This window comes from Nicotiana tomentosiformis, chromosome 4 (genome assembly GCF_000390325.3).
Source record: "Nicotiana tomentosiformis chromosome 4, ASM39032v3, whole genome shotgun sequence".
Lineage (NCBI taxonomy): Eukaryota > Viridiplantae > Streptophyta > Magnoliopsida > Solanales > Solanaceae > Nicotiana > Nicotiana tomentosiformis.
Window position 1 is genome coordinate 54,654,287 of NC_090815.1, and position 20,218 is coordinate 54,674,504.

The following is a 20,218-nucleotide window of genomic DNA, read 5'->3' on the forward strand; positions in this document are numbered from 1 at the left end:
AACCAAGCGACCCAAGGATAACTAAACATATTCTGGGAAACTTTGTGCAAATTTTTTTCATTTCTTACACCTACAGATGTTTCACTTCTCTTTAAAAGAGGGCTTCCTGGTTCACTGGTCAAGCATGTCCATCATTGAGGTTGGGGGTCGAACCTCAACCTGGATATTTAGTTTCCTTATCAAAACCAAAAAAAAAAAGGATGTTTCAACCTTCACTTGTCTTTACTCCGTTACTCTTTTTTTTTGGGGGGGGGGATTAGGTACTTCTTGACTCATCTTGTTTAATGCGACGTAGATCTACATGAATATATAACATTAAATATTTCAGACAGAAACAGATACTTATTCTTTTTATTGTATAATATGGTAAAATTTGGTGCTTCTTATAGAATTTTGAAGAAACACAAAGTTAACATGCCGTCAGCCTTGCAACCACTTGTCACTGCCTTAAACCTCCAAAACTAAAATTTGCAAAGCCTTCATTCCAAAAAAATGAAAGTGTAAAACTACCATTTCAGAACCTTCTTTTGTTTAATATTTCAAAAAAGGAGTGAAATTATCTTTAGATGATTTTAGTAGAGTTATGGAACTCCACGCATCAAACCTGGAATCATCTTTTGAGAAAAAAGACTATGACTTACCAGGCCATGCAGATATTCCCATATGTTTCAAAACTGGTTGTGTGGGTACCGTACCATCTACCTCTAGAATTATCTCTTCCTCTGCAAGAGAAAGGTTGGACATCATTTGAGGTCCACTGAGATTCTGAACTGCCTTTATCACCCTGCAGTAGGAAATGAGGAAACAACTGATAAGTAATCATTCATCTAAGCGCCATATCTTATTCTGGATATACCAAGACTTCATATCAAAGCAAGTCTACAAGTGCATCCAATTCGTAAAGTTCCTAAAACAAAATATTACCATGACGGTTCTGCTAAAATATGTCAAAGCCTGAGTCATCAACACAGGGGAGAGACAGAGAGAGAGAGAGAGAGAGAGAGAGAGACTCAACTAGAGACAGATCTATGATGTTTTCCTGCTGATGGAAAACTTAAATCATATATTACAACAACAACAACAACAAACCCAGTGTAATCCCACAAGTGGGGTCCAGGGAGGGTAGTGTGTATGTAGACGTTACCCCTACCTTGTGAAGGTAGAGAGGTTGTTTCCGATAGACCCTCGGCTAAAGAAACACTAAACAAGAAGCGACCAACAGTAACAACACAAGAAAAAAAACAAAGACACTATGTGTACCAAAGATCTAAAAATAAGAAATACAAGAATACTACTAACAATACTGGTACGAATGACACAATATGGAATAACAAAGGTCAAGGAACACAAAAATGTAAGAATAATACTAATACTATTGGTACGAGTATGAGAAACTCTCAACTACCTATCAACCTACAATCCTAATTTTCGACCTCCACACCTTCCTATCGAGGGTCATGTCCTCGGTAAGATGAAGCAATGACATGTCCTGCCTAATCACCTCTCCCCAATACTTCTTTGGCCTACTTCTACCCTTCCTCAGACCCGCCATGGTCAACCTCTCACACCTCCTAACTGGGGCACCGATGTCTCTCCTCATCACGTGTCCGAACCATCTCAGCCCGCAATTTGTCTTCCACAGGGGCCACTCCCACCTTATCCCTAATAACTTCATTCCTAATCTTATCTTTCCTGATATGCCCACACATCCACCTCAACATCCTCATTTCGGCTACTCTCATCTTCTGGACATGGGATTTCTTGACTGGCCAACACTCGGCACCATACAACATAGTCGGTCTAACTACCGCTCTGTAGAACTTGCCCTTAAGTCTTGGTGGCACATTCTTATCACACAAAATACCAAATGCGAGCCTCTATTTCATCCACCCCGCTCCAATACGATGTGTAACATCCTCGTCAATCTCCTTGTTACCTTGGATAACAGACCCAAGGTACTTAAAACTCTCTCTCTTGGGAATGACTTGTGTATCAAGCTTCACGTCCACTTCTGCCTCATGCGTCCCCTCACTGAACATAAATTAGAACTGTTGTGAGATTATCTATTTCTTGGTATACTCCTTGTACATCAAAACGGGTATGTTTTTTGCCCCTTTTTAAATGAAATTTATTACTTTTATCCAAAAAAAAAAACATAAATTAGAAGGCCAAAATCAGAAAAATTCACATCTGATGCTTTTGTTAACATATTTATAAGCTATCAGATAACTAAACAAAGGGAGTAATAATTCCCTCTCTATTGTATTCTACCTTAAAGAATACAATTATAAAATTTGGACCAAATTCAGAATAGAAAATTCAACAATACTTTGCTAGAGTGAGAAACTCCCCCTTCTCCCCAATTGTTGTTGCTGGAAACAAGACATCTGAGATCACAGAATGCAAAATTTGAGACAGATTGCTGGTACAAGTGGGTCAAAAGAAAGATCAACTTTGTCAGTCGAATTCTAATAAACTCCCCACTGCTTAACCATGTTTGTCTAGTCCTACAGCAAACATCAAAATGAACAGGCAAACTTTGCAGGAGATGGAGAAGTGGGAGCAAGTGCATGAATATGTCTTCCAAAACACCAACGACTTAGGGAGATATGTGCAAATAGTTTCAATAAATGAAGCTAGGAGAAGCATGATAATAGTCCCCGAGCAGATTGAACAACAAAATTTTTAAGAAATTCGAAATGACATACCCGAGATTTCTAGCTCATCTTTATGCAGTATCACTGCGTATGAATTATTTTCATATTTAACAATATCTTTAAGCGGCTTTCCAAGTTATATCTAAATAATGCTTTACCATCCTTCGAGCATCAGGTAAACTCCATCTTGTAATGAAAGTTCTAAGTCTTCAGTGAAAATTGTCCTTAGTTGAGGACTTGAAACCAACTAATCTCAAAAGATATGTGACCAGCTTGATTTCAATTTTTGTGAGAAAGTAAAGTACCCGAAGAACAAAAAGGTAAAGTGGGGTCCAACAGCTAATGCTCAGTAATGGAGCATACTTTTCAAGACTCCGAAGGTACTTGTCGTATATAAGGAAATGAAGCCGATGACCTGAAGAACTTGCTAGGACATCGAAAAGATTGTGAACTGTTATAATGTCTGCAACAATAGCACAAGCAGGAGCTATTCGTGAAAATGACTCTGCACCAACCGTCTTTTTATCATCAACCTGGCAAGAGACGAGAAATAAAATGGATAAACAAATGGCAGCAGAAACTTCAAGAAAAAACATGATGCCATTCTGAGAAAATTATTTGCAGTTAATGCAACCCCAAGAAAGAACATACTTTTCTTTCTTTAGATATAAACGAATTTTTATTTCTAATGCCTTCAAACAGTATAGAACCTTCTATAGTGGAGGTATACAATTTTCTGTCACAGATAAAAGTAGTAACCTACAAATTTCCACTCCAAAAATAGATACTAAATGAAGGAAAATGTTAAGTCAATTACAACCTGAACAGCCATATTTGTGGAATCCGAATAAAACAATGACCAGCTATCTTCATCCTCCACCTCCCTGTCATCAGAAGCAGCAGTTTCCTGTGAAGACAAACCCATGACAGTATCGTCAGACAATTAGACTTACAAATGGACAGCCAAACCTATAGCATAGCAACTGGAATTTAAAAATTAAGAAAAGAAAGAAATCTTGAAAAAGAGCTACTAAATGATATCTCATGTAGTTTAGTACTTGATTTCCAACACCAGGAGCCTCCCATGCTAGCATCATGTCGAACATCAAGCGACGGAAGTCCTTATCGCTCAGATAATTAGGCTGGGTGGTTGCCACTTGAAGAGCTTGGAAGGAGCAAAATTCCAGAAAGTTCCTTGCATATATCACTAAGGGTTGTTTAACATCATCAGGAAGATCTGAATCAAACTGATGTTGCAACTCTTCAATATGTAACTGCAAAATCCTGCAGTTGAGGCAGAATAGACAATAAGTTAAGACATCTCATAAGCAAATATCTTAGCTTACAGGAAAGTTTAAAACTCTAGTGGCACTGAGGCAAGATTTTCACCAAGTCACCTTCTTGTTCAATTTCTACAGAAAAAAGTGAAAAGGGAAAAAATTCTATCACAGATTTCTTTCTCGGAAAGGCTTTAAGGATGCGTTTAGAATGTGGTCTAGTATGTCTGTGGATTATGAACAGAATAAAAGAACGTGCAGTAACCAGAAATAATAATTGTCAGGAAAATTCTGAAGGATACTTTTTATTGGGAAATTGATAGAGTTAATCTATTGTCTGAGAAGCTGGGGATCGTGGTATCCAAGATGACAGGACCGATATTTTGCTATGGACAGCCAAGACAGATGGGAGGTTCCCTGTAAAATCTTGTCACAAGTTGCTGACAAATCTGAATTCTATGAAAGATGCCTAACGGCCTTGGAAAATGCTACAGAAAACAAGAACCCCACCAAAAGCGGCATTCTTTGGATGGGCAGCATTATAGAATCCGTGCCTACGCAAGGTAATTTACAAAGAAGAGGTTCAGTTTATATAATAGGTGCACTTACATAGAATATGTGGACCATCTTTTTCTACATTGCTATCTGACCTGGCATAATAAGAGTATGTTTCTGAACTTGTTTGGCCGTGCAGTGTATTATGGTAGGAAGCTCAAGAGAAGCATTATGCAGCAGGGTCAGAGGATAACGAAGATACAGAGACCAGTTTGAAGAAAAATTTCCTTTTGCATTTTCTTTTTTTCTTTTTATGAAATTTCCCTTTGCATTTAGTGGACAGTGTAAATAGATAGGAACAGTAGAGGTTTTGATGGAATAGAGGATCATATATCTTGTATAGAAATGTCTTCAAAATCTCTATTTGGTGCTAGTTGAATCCTGTTAACATGTTAGATGATATATTGAACATGATTGACTTATCTTGCAATTGTATAAGGTTTCAGTCTAGACTCTGGTGCAATTATGCAAGCCTTAGCTTAGTGCTGGTATAGTAATAAAACTATTTATCAATATAATAATTATCAGAACAAAATCAAGAAGAATAGACACACATCTTGATTGAATTATGACGTCGCTCTGTACCAAATGATTTATCAGATAAAATCTTGTGACACCAATGGTTTAGTAGAAAATTTATTCTCCTAACTGATTAAAAAGAAAAAAAATCCTAGACATCTCTGCCTTTATTAAAACTTAAAGTGACAGCCACAGATATAAGAAGAGTGCCACAGAAAACATGCACTAAGCATGCTTTCTCCCAAAAAAAGTGAAAAACAAAAGAGGAGCTAGAGCTTTTACGTTAGATGGACCAGCTTTACCTTCATCATGATTGAACAATTCCGTTGAAATTAGTTAACATGAATTCTATATCTTTTAACCAAAACCCTTTTAAGAAAAGGAGGCAATGCTACAGCTTAAATTCTCTATTCTTTGTGTGCTTGACTCTTTTATATTAAAACCTAAGCTCCAAGAAAAGGAAAAAGACGGACTTTGTTTTGCTTTTAATGAAGTAAGATTCCTATTTCCTAGCGGAATCTCTCTCCCACCGCTTGGCTGTTCGAAAAAAATTTCATTCCAGTTTAGAGTTGAGTGTTGATGTTAAAGATCTACTGTCACCCAACTTCTTGGCAGAAATAATATGTAAATTCACAATAAGATAAATGACATTTGTATATTCACGAAAGGATAAAATGGTAAATGTCTAAAACAATACTAATTTAAATTGTAAGATTTATCAAAAGAACTTCCTACTACTAAAGAAGAAAGTATATTACCACATCAATTCTCGAGATAAAGAAATAGATAAAAGTATTGATGCATAACATTTAACTCGGCTCTCCAGTAGAGTTGATACTATTCAAGGACATCAGGACCCTAGAAAGTTACATAGAGGACATGAAACCAAGAACAATCACTAAACTCTAACCAATCAAGAGAGAAATGCAAGAGCCCCATTGTTCTTTAGCATCATATAGACTAAGGATGATTTCAAATTTAAATAACAATGAAATCTTGTTACAAACAAACATCATTAGTGATCGATGTCCTTGTAATATGGTTGATCATTTCAACCAAAAAGCACAACTAGCTCAATCAAGAAGCAGAGAATTTGTGTACATCATTTAGATGTTAGAAATGGGGAAAAAAAGACTACACCTCAATTCAAGCTACTTGGTTTTGGGGACAGCTTATGAATTCTCACAATCCATTTTCCTATTGGATCCATTTCATATATTTACTCAGTAATTTTGTGATCTCTAACACGAGAGGTTCTCCATAAGTGTGCATGCATCTCAAGAGATTTTAGGTCCTTCAAGATAACTTCCTTTCGTGTGATTTTATGTCTACCTTACCAGTCAAAAAAAAAACAGATCTAGCTCGTCTCATTTAACATCTTCAACAAACGTAAGACATGATGAAACTATCTCAAGTATCTTCTTTCATTTTGTCCTCAATGTGTGCTACTCGCACCTTCTGTAAAATTTGATCAGTTCTAATGTTATCTAACCTCGTATAACCACAGGTCAATCATCCATCATAATATTTGTATTTCTATGGAACTAATCTTGTCGATATGTTGGGCCTTAGAAGCTCAACAAACACTCCCGTATAATATGGTTAGTCGGATAATTATTCTATACAACTTGCCTTTCACTTTGGTGGCTATCATGGTATCATAAAATACTCTCATAGCACTCGTCTAGTTCAATCATCATATTTTGATTCTATATGTTACATCATCTATCATTCGTTTTCCTAAAATATTGAGTTTAGCTATCCCAATTGTTTGCACTTAAGCACTGCAATCCTGTGTCAGCTCACCTCAAATAAATTGGAAATAACATGTATTCAAGTGTCGTTGAAACGAACCCAAAATAAAGGTTGATATTGAATGTGATTTGAGTTTGCATGACTAATCCAAAGCACGTTGAATCCTAACTCTCTTTGGTATATCCAACTAGGTGCAAATGATTAGGGTCAAATCCCTCCATACAGACTCCAAACAGTCTTTAAACGTAAACAGAAGACAAAATGCAAAGAGACATTTCTGGCATGTATGCTTTCTTTCATCAACAACAATTTCTACCAATACATGGTGGCTGTAGAAAGACTAAGGTATAACAGGAACACTTGCCTAATGCCTGTACAACAAGCAGATGCAAATTTCATGCTTTCTCACTGTGTTCATTGATGCACAAGGTAGTACCCAAAATACTAACGCAACTTCTTATGACATTTTGGAGGAGCCAAAATGTTTCCTCCCTCCCTCATCTCTCTCTCACAGTGTTGTCAAAGACAAAAAGCTCTAAAAAGCGCTCTAGGTCTATTTGGGCTTTTAGCGCAAAGCGCATTTAAAGTGTGGGTTTTAGTTAAAAAAGGCGCAAGGAAAAAATTAAAAATTTATATGTAATTCAAGAACAAAGTAACAAACTCATTCAAAATGTTTCCCTTAGAAGCTCATATACTTATTTCCGATTATATTTGTTGTTTAGTGCCGCTTGATTCAAGAGAGAACTCATGGTCAATGAGGCACAAGCCTTAGTGCCTTGTCTTACACTGAAGCGCAACTTAAGCGACGTGAAGCGCCCTCCTTGAGCTTTTCTAAGCTTCAGGGCTTTAGCGGCCTTAAATGAGCCTTTGACTATACTGCTCTCTCTCTCTCTCTCATGCGATACCTGCTAATGCCCATGATACAGATGTAAAATGAGCAGGGGCGGATCTATGGAGAGGATGGGGGTGGTATGCCATCCGGTCGATTGGGTAGACTTTGATGTATGCACTAGAATTTCACGCCAAGAGATCGTCTATATTTGAAGAGTGGCAACCGAAGTCACAAAGTGACCCAAGGTCCCTTGGTCAAGGTACCACTTTTCCAAGTGCAATGCCCAAGATAGATACTTGCTTTACTCATTAGCAAGCTAATGTTACTTTTACTCTTGGCCTTGCTTATTCCTTTCTCCATTTTCTTTTCTTCTTTCTCTTTGTACAATGCCATTTTTATTATTTATTTAAATTATAAAATCATATTTGCTTCTGTATTCTTTTTCTAGATCTCGAATTTTTGTTTGAATTTGATTTAACTCATTTTTTTCTTTTATCTATTTAATGTCAACTTTTCCTTGATGTCGAATAAAGGATCCAACATTTTCAGTTTACTTATCACGTAATTATTTATGCACCAAATATCTTGTAAAGTGACCGAATTAATTCAAAATGGATCGAACCGAATGGAATTAATTCTAGACGAAGAAAACCAACCAAATTTACCCCCTAACTCAATCTCCTTGACTAGTGGTAAGTTTAGTGTCAATCCGCCTCTGAAAATGAGCTGATTCTCATTGTAATAGCATGCTAACATAAATATTAAGTAGATTATTGAAACCGTCTACCCCAACAGGCATTATTTAAACTTCAGCATGGGCACACTGGTAGTAGCAGCCTCGTGCCTTATGTTCAATCGCATTTCAGCGACAATAAGCTACTAATACATTTGTATGTTTCGACATGGAAAGAAAAGGAGTTTACTTGCAACAACGAGAGACAACAGAGTTTGCGAGTGGAGAGAGAAAAGGTAAAGGCTGATAAGGCGGAGTGGTGGCTACATCATCAACACCTTCAGTGTCACCGTTACGCATTTTTCCGCTGAAAAAGAATATGGATTTCAACGCTAACATACTCTTAATCTCGTTTCCATTGCTCTTCTGCTTTTTACTTTTCCCCAATCCCAGTGCATTCTCATTCTCCATCTTCCTGTTTTGCCTTCACTTCTCTCCTTTTTCCTAATTCAGACTTCAGATCGATCGCCGGGCGGTTGCCGCCGGCCTAATTGGTTGGTAATGGATTTTATTATAAGGATTAAGGAATAGGAAAGGCAAGGACGCGCCAATCGCGAAATCAGTATTTGTCCTGTGACGAGCTTTTTGTTTAGCTTAGTTAGAAAATTGGTTGGCCTAGCTATTGTTTTGGGTCGACTATTAGGTCAAGGACCAAAAATACCCCTAAGTATTGAAAATAATTTAATTTTACCCTCTTTCTATTTATTGGACCATAAATGTCCTTATCGTGAGATTTGGGCTCAAACCTACCCTTATATCTAACAGAAGAGCCAACAATACCCCTAACGTATTGAAAATGGCTCAGAAATACCCTTTGTTAACCTTTTGGTCCGCAAATGCTCCTAACGTTTGTTTTGGGCTTAAACTTACCCCTATATATAACAGAACTAACTTGGTCAATTTTTTACTTTAATTTCGTCATGTGGCATTTTCTTAATCCGCCACGTGTATTATTTGTATTAAATAAACTCACATGTATCTTTTAAAATATCCAACGACCTAGGCTCGCTACTATATATTTGGACGGTCAGCTAAAAATAATTACATTCGCTAGTTAAATATATATAAAAAAAATATACATTGATTATATATAAAAATATGTATATTATACATTAATATTTTAATATATATTTTACATGATATTATTTTTAGGAAAAATTATATAGTAACTAGCGAATGTAATTATTTTTATATATTTAACTAGCGAATGTAATTATTTTTAGCCGTCCGTCCAAATAATACACGTGGCGAATTAAAAAAATATCACATGGTGAAGTTAAAGTCAAAAAATTGATCAGGTTAGTTCTGTTATATATAGGGGTAAGTTTGAGCCCAAAAACAAATGTTAGGGGCATTTGCGGACCAAAAGGTTAACGGATGGTATTTCTGAGCCATTTTCAATACGTTAGGGATATTGTTGGCCCTTCTGTTAGATATAGGGGTAAGGTTGAGCCCAAAAACTAACGTTAAGGGCATTTATGACCCAATAGGTGGAAGGAGGGCAAAATTGAACCATTTTCAATACCTTAGGGGCATTTTTGGCCCTTTTCCATTAATTATATTAGTGAAGTAGCTACTAGTGCGTTTAAACGAGTAATTTGATATTTTTTGCCTGTTAAAATGGCATGGCGTAGCCATTTTTACGGTTGGCTATCCAAAAATAGCCACCATCGCTAATATAATCGATTTCTAGCCATTTTAACTTAAAATATATTAGTAAATAACATAATTGCCCTTGAACTTTTTAACATCCTGTTTAGTTATTTTTTATTTTTTATTGCTCTTCTCTTTCTTTTTATAGCAGTGTACGGATTTCGCTTTCGTGATAGCACTTTCTTCGAATTTAGTCTGGGTTAGGTCCAATTTTCTTCAAAATTGTCTGGGTGAGTGTTGTTTTACAATAATGTGTTTGAATTTTCGTTGTTATTGTTGTTTCGTTAGTTTTAAGTTTGATTTACGTACTGTTAGCGTTTAAATATTTGTGATATTTTAACATTTACGATTTTTTCTCTGTTCAGTAGTTCGTCTTATTTCTAATAATTTTGTCACTCTGTTATTAGTTTTATGTTGTAATGTTGTAATCGTTGCGTAATTTATTTTGATAAGTTGTTCAAATATTTTTCTAGTCTCTGTATATTAGGGTTAATTTTCAAGTATTTTTTTTGCTTCAATTGCATTATAGATTTCTCGAGTTCTTGTTAAAACTTGAAATCCAGAACAATGTGCTAGACTTCATATTTAAAATTTTGAGTTTTTTGTAATAAATTTAGTTCCAGTATATTGTGTTTTTTAAATTCTAGACCAGTATTTATTTATGGAGTTTTATTTTTGTAATAAATTTGGTGTAGTATATTATACGGAAAATTTATCTTCTGAAGGCTTGTTGCCCAGTATTTTATACTAGATGGTTTTTTATTATGTTTTTTGTTTATGAAGTTTTGTAATAAATTTTGTCCAGTATATTATACGGGAAGTCTGTCATCTGAATATTTGTCCTCCAGTATGTTATACTGGATGATTATTATAATATACTTAAGTTTTGTTTGATTCCAGTATATTTTACGGTAAGTCTGTCGTCTGTAAGCTTATTGTCCAGTATGTTATACTGGATGAGTTCTGTTTAGACTAGAGTTTTATTTTATTTGTGATTACTTTTTCTGAATGATTATTTTTCTTTTTCTTTTTTATTATGTTCTTTAATTATGTTTCTTCTTTATAGCCCAGTATTTGTTTCTGGAGTTTCATTGCTTCTAATTACTTTGACCTAGTATATTATACTGGAAGACTGCCATATGTAGGCTTTGTTGTCCAGTACTTTATACTGGATGAGTGTAACGACCCGGCCGGTCGTTTTGAGAGTTATAGCCCCGTTTTCCCTATTTCTGCTTCTTTTTGTGTTCTTCAGCTATATTGTGATATACAGGGTTAGTTGGTTCGGGTCCGGAGTAGTTTCGGAGTGAATTGAAACACTTAGTCTATTTATTAGAAGCTTAAGTTGGAAAAGTCAATCGGATGTTGACTTATGTGTAAACGATCTCGGATTTGAATTTTAATGGTTCTGTTAGCTCCGTTAGGTAGTTGTGGACTTAGGAGCATGTTCGGAATGTGAATTGGAGGTCCGTGGTAAAATTAAGCTTGAATTGGCGAAAATTAAAATTTTGGCGATTTTGGCCGTCAGTGAAAATTTTGATATCGGGGTCGGATAGAATTTCTGGAAGTTGGAGTAGGTTCGTGGTATCATTTCTAACTTGTGTGCAAATTTTGAGGTTATCCGGACATGGTTTGGTAGGTTTCGGCATCGTTTGTGAAATTCGAAAGTTTAGAAGTTCTTAAGCTTGAATTTGGGGGTAATTTGGTGTTTCGATGTTGATTTGAGTGATCCGAAGGTTCGACTAAGTTTGTATGAGGTTATGGGATATGTTGGTATGTTTGGTTGTGGTCCCGAGAGCCTCGGGGTGATTCCGGGTGGTTAACGGAAGGTTTGGAGTTCGAGAAGTGCAGTTGAAGCTGCTGCTACTGGTGCTTTCCGCACCTGCGGAGTGGGAACCGCAGGTGCGAGGCCGCAGGAGCGAAGGAAGAGCCACAGGTGCGGCTAAGGGAGACCTGGGCTCAGACCGCAAGTGCGATGGAAATCCCGCATCGGCGGTGGTCGCAGAAGCGGTTTGGGAAGCGCAGATGCGCAAATGGATCGCAGGTACGGCTTGGGTCCCGCATCTGCGATGACCGCAGATGCGGTCAAGTGATCGCAGGAGCGGAGTCAGGCTTTTAATAAATTTCTACAGAAGCGGAGCCCGGTTCGCAAATGCGGTTCTGCAGGTGCGGAACTAGGACCGCAGGTGCAGTTTTCACTGGGTAGAAAACCCCAGCTCGAGGCTTTGTTTTCCATTTTCAATTTTGGACTTGGGGAGCTCGGGAGAGAGGTGATTTTTTCGAAGGTTTTCAAGGAGGACGTTGGGGTAAGTGATTCTAACCCGTATTGGTCAAATTTCCTTGAATCTATGACCTTGTTCATTATTTAACTAGGGATTGGAATTGAAAATTTGGGGATTTAGGGCTTGGTAATTGGAGAGTAAACTTTGGGGTTTTGGAGGGGAAATTGAGGTCGAATTTTGGTAAATTTGGTATGACTAGACTCGTGAGTGAATGGGCTTTTGGGTTTTATAATTTTTGTTGGATTCCGAGACGTGGGCCGGGGGCCGGGTTTGAGTTGATTTCGGATTTTGGCTATAATTTGGTATTTTTCTTGTGGAATTGATTCCTTTAGCCTATATTGATCGTATTGTATTACTTGTGGCTAGATTCAGGATGTTCGGAGGCCAAATTGAGAGGCAAAGGCATTCCGGAGTAGGACTTTGCTTGGTTTGAGGTAAGTAACATTTTCAAACTTGGTTCTGAGGGTTCGAGACCCCAAATTATATGTTATGTGATTGATATTGAGGTGACGCACATGCCAAGTGACGGGTGTGCACCGTGAGAATTGTGACCTGGGTGATTCCATGGCACCGTTTAGTGACTCTATCCTGTTGATATCCATGTTTTCATCAGGTGATAAAGTAGTTGAGTTGTAGATCGTGCTAGATATCATGTGTTTGGCTTTGTGCCGGTATTGGTTGGACCCTTAGCGGTCGTTTCTTGCTGTCATCTCACTAGTTTCATTTACTATTACATACTCAGTCATGATCATGCATTTTTATTTCATATCTCGGTCTCAATTATTTATTGATTCATCATATCATTGTTCCGGGTTGTTTTTATGATATTGTGAGCCCTTGGTGAGACTGGAGAGGTTGATGACTGAGTGAGGCCGAGTGTCTGGTTATGAGTGATAGTTATGGGATCGGGCTGTACGCCGCAGTGGTTATATTGATGATTATGATAGTGTTTGTATTGTAGGAGCCCCTCCGGAGTCTGTAACACACCCCCAGTGAGCGCGGATGATATTATTGAGGGATGGATTTCCCTGGACATGGATTTGTCCGAAGTACTTTATACATGGAGATGGATTTCTCCACAGGGTTGGATTGCCCTTTTTCCTCGGTACTGGTGACTTATAGTCAGTGTTGTATATGTTCCGGGATGGATTTCCCTAGGCCGGATGGCCATATACAATACCGAGTGGTTGAATACTTGAGAGTTGAGCAAATGGTGCATTTCATACAGTCTGTGCATTGGCATGTAGAGATAGCTGAGTTGTATACCTTACACTGTTCAGATCTGTATTTCCTTTACCGTTTGAGCTGTATATTTGACTTGAAAGCATGCCTACGTTTTTGCACATTTATTTCTGTTATACCTGTTGAGGTTGAGTTCATCACTACCTTTCAGTCCAAAGTTTGGACTTGTTACTTATTGGGTTGGTGTACTCACGTTACTCCCTGCACCTCGTGTGCAGATCCAGGCGATACCGGTCGTAGCGGCGGTTGCTGATTGAGGATCCTAGAGTTTTGGAGACTATCAAGGTAGTTGCACTGCGTTCGCGGGCCTTGACTCTCCTTCTTTATCTTTGTCGTACTTTCAGTTTATATCTCTAGACACTGTAGTAGACTGTATTTCTGATCTAGACGCTCATGTACTCAGTGACACCCTGGTTTTGGGCTGGATTGTATCACTTTGGGATTTTTATATATTTTAAACAGTTTTTCTTAAATGTTAAATGCTTCCGTTAACGTTTTCAAACTTATTGTTGTTGGTGTTGGGTTGTTGAGTTGAGGCTGGCCTAGTTGCACGATAGGCGCCATCACGACGGTTGATTTTGGGTCGTGACAAGTTGGTATCAGAGCCTAGGTTACATAGGCCTCACGAGTCATGAGCGGGTTTAGTAGAGTCTTGCGGATCGGTACGGAGACGTCTGTACTTATCTTCAAGAGGCTGCAGAATCCTTAGGAAACTCCACATTCTTGAATTCTTGTCGTGCGACTCTGTTGATTCTAGTAACTAAACATATGTTGCTTCATTCTCTCACAGATTGTGAGGACTCGTACTACCGGGCAGGATGGACAGCCACCAGTACCACCAGCCAGGGCCGCGAGAGGCCGAGGGCGCGGTAGAGGCTGTGGTAGGGGCAGAGGTACCGCCCGCACAGCAGCTGGGGCAGTACCTGCAGATCCACCAGTTGCCCCAGATCAGGACCAGATTCTAGTTGTTGATGCACCAGCTCAGGCACCACCTGTGCCTATTGTGATTCCACGCCTTCAGGAGGCCTTAGCTCAGATTCTGACCGCGTGTACCAGTCTTGCTCAGGCGGTCTCTATTCCGGCCGCAGCAGCCACTTCTCAGGCCGGGAAAGGTGCTCAGACTCCCGCTGCCCGCACACCAGAGCAGGTGGTACAGGGATTCCAAATATCGGGGGCACCACCAGCCCAGCTGGTTGCAGCTGCTCAGGACTATGTGGTTCCTGCTATGCATGAGGATAAGTAGCGTAGATTGAAGAGGTTTGGGAGACTCCAGCCTCCATCTTTCAGTGGTGCAGAGGGAGATGATGCACAGGGTTTCTTGGACAGGTGCCAGAGGATACTCCGTACAGTAGGTATTCTGGAGACCGGTGGGGTCTCGTTCACTACCTTTCAGTTCTCTGGGGCTGCATTCAGTTGGTGGGAGGCTTACGAGAGGCGTAGGCCGATCGGCACAGTGCCCCTTACCTGGCAGCAGTTCTTCGTTATCTTTCTGGAGAAGTTCGTGCCTCAGTCCCGCAGAAAAGAGTTGCGCAGACAGTTTGAGCAACTTTGTCAAGGTGATGTGTCTGCGACGCAATATGAGATGCGATTCTCGGAGTTGGCCCGTCATGCTATCTGGTTGGTTCCCATAGACAGGGAGGGGATCAGGAGGTTTATAGATGGCCTCACTTATCAGCTGTGATTGCTTATGACCAGAGAGAGAGTGTCTGGTGCTACTTTTGATGAGCTTGTCGACAATGCTCGTCAGATTGAGATGGTTCGCAGTCAGGAGAAGGTTGAGAGGGAGGTCAAGAGGCCTCGTTGACAGGGAGAATTTAGTGGTGCTCCTTCTAGGGGTCAGTTACAGCACGATAGAGGTCGTCCTTTCAGGCATGCTCAGACGGCTCGCCCAGTGCACCGAGGTGCATTATCCGGTCATGGGCCCCATGGTTATCAGCAGGGCCAGACATCATTCGGTGCGCTACCAGCTCAGATTTTTTCGCATGCACCATCAGCTCAGGGTTCATCTGTGTCAGGACCTTCTAGCGGTTATTCCAGTGTTCGGGGTTCCCTTCAGTCCCCAGTGGCCGGTAGAGGTTGCTTTGAGTGTGGGGATTTGGGTCATATCAAGAGGTTTTGTCCCTGCCTGACGGGAGGTTCATCTCAGCAGAGGAGTTAGCCTTGACTTCAGCACCAGTTCCTCCACCACCCGCCCAGCCAGCTAGGGGTGGAGCTCAGTCAGCTAGGGGCCGTCCGAGAGGGAGAGGCCGATCAGGGGGCGGCCAGGCCCATTTCTATGCCCTCCCAGCCAGACCAGATATTATTGCTTCAGATGGTGTGATTACATGTATTGTTTCGGTTTGCCACCGATATGCCTCGGTATTATTTGACCCTAGGTCCACCTATTCATATGTTTCCTCGTATTTTGCTCATTTTTTAGATATGCCCCGTGAGTCTTTAGTTTCATCCATTCATGTATCTACTCTTGTGGGTGATACTATTATTGTAGACCGCGTATATCGGTCATGTGTGGTGACCATTGGGGGTCTGGAGACCAGAATGGATCTTTTGCTGCTCAATATGGTCAATTTTGATGTGATATTGGGTATGGATTGGTTTTCTCCATGTCATGTTATTCTAGATTGTCACGCTCAGACTGTGAGATTGGCAATGCCAGGGTTGCCGAGGGTTGAGTGGAGTGGTTCTATAGACTATGTTCCCAGTAGAGTGATTTCATACTTGAAGGCTCAGCAGATGGTTGAGAAGGATTGCCTATCTTATTTGGCTTTTGTGAGGGATGTTAGTGCAGACATCCCTGCTATTGATTCTATTCCTCTGGTGCGTGATTTTTCAGATGTGTTTCCTGCAGATCAGTCGGGCATGCCGCCTGACAGGGATATTAATTTCGGTATTGATTTGGGGCCGGGCACTCAGCCCATTTCTATTCCACCGTATCGTATGGCACCGGCGGAGTTGAAGGAGTTGAAGGGACAACTTCAGGAACTCCTTGATAGGGGTTTATTCGGCCTAGCGTGTCACCGTGGGGTGCACCGGTTCTATTTGTAAAGAAGAAAGATGGTTCTATGAGGATGTGCATTGACTACAGGCAGTTGAACAAGGTCACGATCAAGAACAAGTATCTTTTTCCATGTATTGATGATCTATTTGACCAACTTCAGGGGGCGAGGGTGTTCTCCAAAATTGATTTGAGGTCTGGGTATCACCAGCTGAAGATTCGGGATTCGGATATTCTTAAGACAGCTTTCAGGACCCGATATGGCCATTATGAGTTCTTAGTGATGTCTTTTGGGCTGACCAATGCCCCAGCAGCGTTCATGCATTTGATGAACAGTGTATTCCAGCCCTATTTGGACTCATTCGTTATTGTATTTATTGATGACATCCTAGTGTACTCTCGTAGCCAGAAGGAGCATGCCCAATACCTGAGGATTGTGTTACAGAGATTGAGGGAGGATAAGCTTTATGCAAAGTTCTCCAGGTATGAGTTTTGGCTCGGTTCAGTTGCGTTCTTAGGGCATGTGGTGTCTAGCGAGGGTATTCAGGTGGATCCGAAAAAGATAGAGGCGGTGCAGAGTTGGACCAGACCGTCCTCATCCACGGATATTAGGAGCTTCCTTGGTTTGGCGGGCTATTACCGTCGCTTTGTGGAGGGATTTTCATCTATTGCATCGCCCTTGACCAAATTGACCCAAAAGGGTGCTCCATTCAGGTGGTCGAATGAGTGTGAGGAGAGATTCCAGAAGCTCAAGACTACTTTGACCACAACTCCAGTTCTAGTTCTGCCGTCAACTTCAGGTTCTTACACCGTGTATTGTGATGCTTCGAGGATAGGTATTGGATGTGTTCTGATGCAGGAGAGTAGGGTGATTGCCTATGCCTCGCGCCAGTTGAAGACTCATGAGAAGAAATATCATGTCCATGATCTTGAGTTAGCAACTATTGTGCATGCCTTAAAGATTTGGCGGCACTATTTATACGGGGTTCATTGTCACGACCCAACTCCATGTCAGGTCGTAATGGCGTCCAGCACCGTTGCTGGACAAGCCAATAGTGAACAGCTTGTGATTTCCCATTTTTGTTTATTAAGCAATTCCAACATTTAGCTTTACTTACTTTTAAAGTATTTGATAAATAAATGATTTTTAAGGCAAACAAACGGAAACATCTAAAATCAGTTATAACTATTGAATTACAACCCAAAAATCAAAGTCTACTGATACGTGCTAAGATCTGGTGTCACAAGTGTGTGGGCAACTAGTAGAATATACAAAAGATGACTATCCTACTTTCTGAGACAGAATAGATAGATAAAAACAAAAGAGAAACTCTGGCATGCTGCTGAACGGCTCAGAAGGGGCAGCTCACCGTGAAGTCTCGGTCCAAGATCAGGTATGCGCGCCGGGCGGGTAACTAGATGCACCAGCCTCAGATCCTGTACAATTAAGTACAGAAGTGTAGTATGAGTACATAAACAATATGTACCCAGTAAGTATCCCGCTTAACCTCGAAGAAGTAGTGTCGAGGGGTCGACTCGACACTTACTAGGGCCAATAATAATGTAATTTAAGTGTTATGCTAAGTATAGATATCATGACTAATTCTGACAGTTCAATAACAGGAAGAGATAAGTACTCCTTTCATAAATTTAAAATTTCAATTTTGGTCATATCATTTAACCACTTACATTTCAAGGCATTTAAGCAGTATAAATCATGGAGGGTTCCAAATAATTAACATGCGCAATTATGCCGAGGTCGTACGACCCGATCCGATAAAATATTTAAACTGTGCACTACCGGAGGGTCGAACGACGCGAACCATAGATGCATCTATTTACTACCGAGGCGCTCGGCCATATCCACAAATAACAATTATTTTCAAGAAAACACAAGTTTCTCATTTACAGTCAAGTATCTCATACAAACCTTCAAGTAAGTGAATTTAACCTTATACAATTTTTTTATCAATTTCTATCATGATTAAGTGATTATATTAGCAAGTAAGGGCACAAACATTTCAAGTATAGCATAATACGGGTCCTAACTACCCGTATAATAGCATAATAGTAGATACGTATGGACTCTCGTCACCTCGTACCTACGTAGCCCCCACAATTAGGTACAAACATGGGGTTAATTCCCTCTTACAATGTTAGAAAGGAGACTTACCTCGTCTCAAAGCCTACTTCCCAATTCAAGAACGCGCTCAAACCTCCAAATTTGACGCCAAACGACTCGAAGCTAGCCAAACATTACATAAACTAATCAATCTATGCTCAAAAGTTCATAATTCCACCATTTAAGTGATTACCTAACCTAAATTGCAAGATTCCTAAAATTCACCCCCGGGCCCACATGCTCGGATTCCAGAAATTTTTAAAGAAAGTTGTTACCCATCCTTAGGAACATAAATATATGATTTTTACTAAATTCCATAACAAATTTCATGGTTAAATCTCATTTTTTATCAAAAACCTAGGTTTTTTCATCTAACCCATGAATTCTACAAATTTACATGTTAAAATCTACCCATAATCTATGTATTAAACTCACATTAGGTAGGAATTACTTACCCTCAATAGCTAGGTTGAAATCTCCCTTTTTGAAGCTCTAAAATCGCCCAAGTGTGTGAAAAATGGGAGAAAAATGCCTAAGTCCCGTATTTAAAACAAGCTTCTGCCCAGCTGTGACGCCCTTCTTCGCAAATGAGGAAGAAGCCTCGCGTTCGCGAAGGCCTTCACTGACTGAGCATTGCGAACGTGATAGATCTTTCGCAAACGCGACAACTCTTTCACGAACGCGAAGAGCAAAGTTCACTAGCCCTCCCTGGCCTCATTTCCCCTACGCGAACGCCAGTGAGGTTCGCGAATGCGAAGGCCTAGGCTCACATGGCTTCGCGAATGCGTGAGCCTGACCGCGAACGCGGAGGGAAATTTTCCCATTTCCCCAAATCCTTATTCGCGAACGCGATGGCCCTCTCGCGAACGCAAAGAAGGAAACCAGAACTGGAAAATCTGGTTTCTCAAATTTAGCTCCGGGCGGTCCGAAACACATCCGAGCCCCTCGGGACCCCGTCCAAAGGCACCAACAAGTCTGTAATCATAATGCGGACCTGCTCGAACTCTCGAAATGCATAAAACAACAACAAATTGAAGAATCGCACCCCAAAACCAAATTGGATCAAACTTTGAACTTCAAGTTTCTAAATCGATTCAAATGAGTCGAATCATACTTAGACTACTCGGATTGATACCAAATTTTACGTGCAAGTCTTAAATGACATAACGAAACTATTCCCGGTCTCGGAATTCCATTTGGACCTCGATATCACCAAAATCCGCTCCAAGCCGAATTTAAAGAATTTTTTAAAACTTTCAAGAACCAACTTTCACTATTAGGCGCTGAAACGCTCCCGGGTCATCCAAAACCCGATTCGAACATACGCCCAAGTCCGAAATCATCATATGAACCTATTGGAACCGTCAGATCCCAATTCCAAGGTCGTTTGCTAAAAATGTTGACCGAAGTCAAACTTGGCCTTTTAAGCCAACTTTAAGGAACCAAGGGTTCCGATTCCCACCTAGACTCTTCCAAATCCCGAACCAACCATCCCCGCAAGTCATGAAACAGTAAAAGTATGTACGAGAAGTCTTATTTAGGGAAACAGGGTTCTAGAAAACAAAACGACCGGTCGGGTCGTTATATTCTCCACCTCTT

At 40.1% G+C, this 20,218-nt stretch overlaps 1 protein-coding gene across 2 annotated transcripts in view; it reads right to left on the reverse strand.

Annotated features, from left to right (window-relative positions):
• The window catches only part of LOC104107141 (uncharacterized), a 51,590-nt gene extending 42,651 nt beyond the window's left edge, over positions 1-8,939 (reverse strand). Inside the window, exons 1-5 of one of the 2 annotated variants that reach the window (XM_009615873.4) lie at positions 8,519-8,936; positions 3,716-3,941; positions 3,478-3,564; positions 3,021-3,190; positions 642-784 (exon numbers count right to left, since the gene is read on the reverse strand). In XM_009615873.4, the coding sequence (XP_009614168.1) occupies positions 642-784; positions 3,021-3,190; positions 3,478-3,564; positions 3,716-3,941; positions 8,519-8,739 (847 nt within the window). In that variant the 5' untranslated portion in view covers positions 8,740-8,936. Of the gene's footprint in view, positions 1-641; positions 785-3,020; positions 3,191-3,477; positions 3,565-3,715; positions 3,942-8,518 lie in introns of both variants that reach the window. The other variant, XM_070199782.1, reaches the window with a different exon arrangement.
• Positions 8,940-20,218: the final 11,279 nt, after the last annotated feature.